Source organism: Sardina pilchardus, chromosome 5 (assembly GCF_963854185.1).
Source record: "Sardina pilchardus chromosome 5, fSarPil1.1, whole genome shotgun sequence".
NCBI lineage: Eukaryota > Metazoa > Chordata > Actinopteri > Clupeiformes > Clupeidae > Sardina > Sardina pilchardus.
Genome location: NC_084998.1, coordinates 26,101,772 through 26,108,636, shown reverse-complemented (window position 1 = coordinate 26,108,636; position 6,865 = coordinate 26,101,772). Strand labels below are relative to the sequence as shown.

The 6,865-nt window shown below is 42.7% G+C and overlaps 1 protein-coding gene across 3 annotated transcripts in view; it reads left to right on the top strand.

Annotated features, from left to right (window-relative positions):
* The first annotated feature begins 2,650 nt into the window (after positions 1–2,650).
* The window catches only part of ar (androgen receptor), a 30,385-nt gene continuing 26,170 nt past the window's right edge, over positions 2,651–6,865 (top strand). For all 3 annotated transcript variants that reach the window (XM_062537073.1, XM_062537072.1, XM_062537074.1), the window contains exon 1: positions 2,651–4,595. In XM_062537073.1, coding sequence (XP_062393057.1) covers positions 3,202–4,595 — 1,394 coding nt within the window. In that variant the 5' untranslated portion in view covers positions 2,651–3,201. The remainder of the gene's footprint in view (positions 4,596–6,865) is intronic.

The window sequence follows — 6,865 nt, the reverse complement described above, 5'->3', positions numbered from 1 at the left end:
TTACTATTAATATTAATAGTTTTACTATTATTTGACTATTATTATCTTTATTATTATTCTACTATTATTTTATGCTATTTTTATTTCATTTTGACAGTACTTTGGTCAACTGTTGTTGTTTTTTAAATGTGCTATACAAATAAATTGACATTGACATTGACCTTAACTGAGGGTCTTGGAGCTGACACTATTGTTCATCCAACATACTATTCATATGCCTATAGTGGTTCTCATGCCATGTGTTTCTATCCAATTAATGGGTACACTTATAAATCCATGTGTGTGTGTTATTTGTTTTGTAGTTGTAGCATTTATAAGTAGTTTAAATAGGGTTTGATGTTGTACTGTACGGCACAGTAAGCCAGTACTGCTAGCCTAACATTCACTGGCAATATTGCTGAAGCTCAACACACTATAGCTGGAATAGTACTCTGAAAAGGTGTCAAATGTTGTTCGGTGTTCATTACGTAAACTGACATATGGTCCGCCGCCTTATATTTTTGTGTGGAAACTTGAATTTGAAATATGGTCTGAGCCTACAGTTGATCATTACCGTTAAAGATATAGACGGTAGACATCTCTATTGAACTTAATGTACCTAAGCGGTTTGGCACAAATTTGTGTACCTTTACACAGATATGAAAGAGGAGAGGGTGTCTGGTTTTAGAGGGTGTGGGAGAGTCGAGGGGAGAGGATGTTAGATTTTTTTTATTCACAAGGTGTTGCAGAGAAAAGGTTGGGGGGGGGGGGGGTGCAAGAGGGAGGGGGGTGCAAGAGGGAAGTGGGCTGCCAGGGGAGGCCTAATTTTCTTCAAGTACAGGTGGCATCTCTATGTGATGTTCATATTACGTCCTGCTACAGTGCATTTAGTTTGGTCTGACACTCTGATTGGTCTGATTATATATAGAAACGGTGTTCTAAATAATGCTGGAATAGGTACATCAGTATTCTATTGCAATGTTCCAGTGCCTGATAGTTCTTGTATAACTTGGACACTATGGGGACACGATGATGAAGGACCTACACTGAAAGCATGGGGTGGCGGCTGTGTAGTGGTTGAGGAGCTGGGCTAGCGTGTAATAGCCTGACAGGTGTGAGTTCGTACAGGTTTCTCTGGGGACAATGTAAAACCATGTAATACTGTATAGTTGACCTATGTAAGTCGCTTTGGATGAGAGTGTCTAATAAATGGAAATGCATTCCACCATCAAAAGCAGAGCTGCTTACTTACTCCATGTCAGCAGGGAATTGTTGCTGAGATTTATGTTGCTGAGATTGCTGTGCCTATTGTGTCCTTTCAGTGCCTATCTGTGCATACCCACAGTATGTGCTGTTGTTGTAGTGTTTGTTGTACTGTGCCTGTCTTAAGTGCCAACTGTGATGTATGTTGTTGTGTGTGGACGGTCGCCAGGTAGCACTAGAATACCCCGCTGGGGATTAATAAAGTGCAATATAATCTATAATCTAATCTAATCTAACACTCAGTCTCCATAAGCGCTTCATAAATGTCAGGAGAAGTTCCCTATGCCCCTCTGGGATATGTTGTGCTTGTAGCTCTGGCTTTTGATTTTAGTCACAGAAAGAAACCTCCCCAGACACATGCTTAAATCTCCAGTATAGGGCAGAAGTGGGGTTGATCAGATTTATAAATCAATGGGGCTGAGGGAAGTTTTTTTTTTGTTATAGGTATCCAAATGATAACATGCACATAGAACTACATCAAACAACGTATTGGCAATAGGAGCACAGATGTGACTAAAAGTTTAAAGACAGTGCTGAGATGGTTCTAAGATAGTGTTACGGACTGTGTATTTTCCAAGACTATGCAGAATACCGATGATGGTGATGCCTATTATGACAGTAGCCTAAGTCAATAGGGTCAAAGTAGAGGTCATACAAATGTAAGGAAACAAGATCTGTGGATTCACATGCATGCATACAAATGAACATACAATAGGAAAGGAGTAACATGTGAAAACATATTAATGGCCTGACATAAAACTGAGAGAAGAATTGGAGGTCAAACCATACATTTGCTCGGTGTAGCGCAACCCTGTGGAAGACAGATGTCATCAAAGTTACTCCGCAGTGTGAGATTCAGGGTCTGCGTGAGAGGGGAGAAAAGAGAAATCCAATCAAGAATATTGCTAGACCTTCAAAAAGATCGTATGAACCATGATTTTTCTAGCAGCCTCTCGCTCTCTCACTACACAAGGCCATTAGCTGGTGAGTTAATGTCCAACACACTAAGCGTATTAAACATCTGTAGTATCTAATTAGAATGACTATAGCCTACTTTTCAAAATGGTTTCAAGATTGATTAAAATGTCAAGTGCGTCCCATGAAGACAACCTATCAATAATGATTCACATTTTACCAGCTGGATTATGACATTCCCTATGAATTAAACAGTTTAAGAATGACGTAAGATCATGTTGATTTCATATTTGCAAGGTGGTTCCCACTGGCGTCTTCAGAAATATATTTAAGTTATTTAGACCGACTTACGGGCGTAAATCCAAAGAATGTAATATTTAGTTAAAGGGGCAGAACGCCAAGCTCTTGGTTTGACGGTGACAACGCTCAAGGACACCGAATTGAGCCTCATTGCTGACTGAACTTTTATCGCACTAACCAGTTGTAGCCTACGCTGCAGATCTGTACACTGAATAGCAAATGCAGACGGAAACACCATGGAAGTTGCTTAATGGTTAAAAACGATAGGATCATGGGTCAAGTGCAGAGAGTTGTTGTGACGCTTCCACAACAATAACACTGAAAGGGAATCGGGATAGCCTGGCACACTTCAGTCCGGGGCAGGGAAGGGAGACACTTCAGTCCGCTTTTAATGGGAAGGAGCAACAAGCGGCATCGCACAAACCGGTGGCCTGGGCAAGCTGCAAGAAGCCATCGTTCAATTCTGAGGGTGAAAATAGACCTACAGTGTATATGAGACATGAAATACTAAGTTTGTTTCAGTTTTTTACTGGAAAAAAAGATTTGTGACCGACTTATGTGGTTCATTTTTTGTTTATTTTCTAACACAATGTTAACCTACAGTTGGTATGTCAAAACGTATTCGCGTTTGGCTAAGCCGTCGTGACTGACACATGGAAATCTCGTCGGCTACTAATGAGTGACGTTACGCTGGGACCTTTCTGAATTACGGCCTATCTAAGCCAGCGAGTGCTGCTTTGGACTATGGAGATACCGGTTGGATTAGGAGGAGTTTGTGACTCCCCTAACACATTTTTTCGCGAATCTTATTCAAATCTTTTCCACAACGTGCGAGTTGCGCGGAATAGCACTGTCGTCTCCGAAAAATTGGATTTGGCAAGTTCAAAGTGCAGTTTCTTGCACCAAATACAGTCGCGAGAAATGCGCCAAACTAACATGCAGCCTTCCTGGGAAGACACATGCTCAGGGACTGCATATCTTTCTAAATATGAAGTGACCGCGAACGTGGGAAGTGCACAAACAACTGTCGACGTTGTCGGGGTAAGTCGTGATGATGTTGCTCAAAACTCCACAAACACTGAAGAGAAGTTGTCGGATACCGCTGATGAAACTGAGCGCGCCAGTGACAGGGAGTTTGCTGCCTGTCACTCTAATTCGCATTCACTTAGCACAGACCTCCACTGCTGTAGAGCAGCCTCGGTTCGTCACACACCCAAGTTAAGTCCTAACGGTGACGCATGTGTGGGGAACAGTTCTCCTGGTTCTACAAACACGAGCATCTCAGACACAGCGAGGGAGCTGTGCAACGCGGTCTCCGTGTCATTGGGGCTGGCCATGGAGTCGAGCGAGGTGGGTGATCTGGGAAACTATGCACCGCCAATTTCGTCCGAACAAAGTGAAGGAAACTTGGTCGAGGTGTCCTTACTGGACAGTGGGACTGGAGGTGGACCCGTAGCTGGCGCGCTCACGACAGAGTACAGAAATTCTACGAGAGACGATTCAGTTGTCGGTATGTTCAAAACTAGGCCTACACATGTGAACTATTTGAGAGGGGGAGTGGAAACCTTGCAGGACCTCACACCCTCACGCGCGGGCCGGTCAGAAGATGAGTTTGGACTGAGAGCAACCTGCGCTGACTTTGCTAAAGATGCAAGCGTGATCATGGATCATTGTAGGTATCAGTTTGACCAGATGTTGCCGAGCAACTTGACAAACTTTAGTTCCGCTGAGCCACTGTCTGCGCGATCGACCATCAGCCCGACACAGGCTATCTACAAGTCTTCGGTCCACAGCTCCGATGTTGCAGACACAGCGGAAGAAAAACATTACTCAAATCATTGCAACAGGAAGATCAAGACCGAAACGGTGACCTCAGAAGTTTTGGGGTACCCGTACCGATATGCCGAGAACCGTAACGCGCCGTATGGACATTATCGACAGACCATGCATCCATATTGCTCACAGCCCGCATTCATACCTAAACCATATGACTATGGTGGGCTGATGGCTCGGGAGAGGGCGACTTCAGAACAGTGGTACGCCAGCGGGATGCTGTCCCGAATGTCTTATCCAACATCTGGATGCGTAAAAAATGATGTTGGGCAGTGGCTGGACATGTCATCATATTCCGACGGCAGGTAACATAGCTTTTACCACTCTCTCATTTTGAATGAAGATGAGGACCTTACATAATGTATTGCTTGTTAACAAAAAGTTTCATCCAGTGAAATGCGATGTAGACGAGACTCCATTGAGTGACCCCTCAATCAAAGAGACAGCTCCGGGGTGCAGTTAGTAGCACAACATCACGGTAATGGATAATCAGACAAGCTTGGTCTGACAGTTTGTATGTCAGTCACACAGTAGACCACCTGTTTAAGGTCTTAAATTGTAACTCAACCGTATTAAATAAATACCAGAGTTTTTGAAAATAAAAAGCATTTAGAGCTTTTAACAGTTATTGAGTTTAGTGGCTCCAAGGCTGAAATATGTAAATAAATGCATGATGGATATCTGAAATAAAGTCACAAGATACCAGAGGTGTACAGCAACACCGCAAAACACTTTTAGAATGACATCATTATGGTAGGCACAAAATATGTGTTTATATATTTTTATTTCTGACAACAAAATCCACTTGTTGCATAGTTATTGATGACATATGCAAATGCAGAAGAGAAGTTCAGCGTAATAGACTTTTCCCCCAAAACAGTTTCATAATAATCAGATTTTGCAAATGTGCAGAGCAGACTTTGGAGGCACAAACACAACTCTCATGGTCTCATGTTGATTTCATATTGATTGAACCAGTCGGGATATTTTTTTGAAGTGACTGTTTTCTATTCAAATTGTTGATTCATGGTCAGTCTCTGGAGATTGTTGCATCAGTGTTTTGCTAGATTCTTTTAAACTTCACAAGTGCTTTTGTTTTGCCCTACACTGTTTTTACTTTTAAAGGAGTTGCATTGATACACAGTTGGACAGAAGTGTCATTTTAAATGCTTCCCCCCCCCCCAACTTCTATGTTCATGCATGCAGTATAGCACAAAGGGATCGGCCTTATGACCCGAAGGTCAATTTCTTTGGATTGCATTTTGAGCAAGGATGAAATTGTATTTATTGTATTTTATGCAACATGTGTTTTAACTTTGGAGGTGGGATCTCTTTGGCTGAAAAATAGGGTCAGAGATGCCTCAGATCATTAGCCAGTAGTTTCTTTTGAGTACAGTTGAGTACAAGGCCGCTTCTATTTGGCAGCAGAAGAATTACAATTAAAAGGACTGCACACATTTTGTAATATGAATTGACACCGTTAGCTTAATTTAATTTCTTTTGAAATGAATGAATCTGCCTGAGTGACTAAACTGATGCTGATCATTGTAGTTGTAGGAGTAGTGCCCCACATGGGCTAGATGGCAGGAAAGCTGTTTCAGTGGGACATCAGGTTTTGTACATCTACACATTCGTATGATGATGCAACTCCCATTGTGACCTTCCACTACTAGACCTACTGGCTGGTCCCTCTATTGTCCTGTGCGGTGGTGATGAATAGGGCCACAGCAGGAAAGTCCTGTCGCTGTTGGGGGGCTGCTTCCCTGTTGACCCTCCCGTCCTCTCGCGCTCCTCATTGTTGTTCACATTACAGTAGAACAGAGCCGTGGGAGAGTTATTGTCTTTCTGGCTGTGTAGTTTCAGTATTTCAGGATTTTTTTTTCTCACAGACACACACACACACACACACACACATACTGTACACACACATACTCACATCCTCGTTTGTTTAGTTGACAAACTGAGTGTACGTGTGTGTGTGTGTGTGTGTGTGTCTGTGTGTGTGTGTGTGTGTGTGTGTGTGCGCATGCATTCATGACTGAGTAGGAAGAGGAAGAGACATTGTGGACACTTCTGCCATCATGTCAGGTTGAAACAGTGATGTGGGATCACAAAACCTAGATAGTTAACACACTGTTCAGATCTACTTTTGGTTACCTGCAGTAGGAGGGGGCATGTAAATCTTTGCTCTAAGCTTGACACTTTGACCAGAGCATTTGACACATGCACTTTGTTACAGTTGAATATCGTGTCTGTGTGTGCAGATAGGCATGCATCTTAGGCATGTGCTTGTGAAAGATGGATAGGTGAATTAATGTAGATGGAAAGCATCACACCATTTTTGGTCTGGAGGTGTCCTCCCTGCCTAGACAGTTCATTAAAATGGGTTCTGATTCGTTGTTTGGCTAGGCTTGGCCTGATTTGAGGTTTCTACACTATGAAATGTTGACACAGTGTAAATCCTGCCTACCATGCAACACTCTGTTACACACACACACACACACACACACACACACACACACACACACACACACACACACACACACACACACACACACACATGCACAAATTATGT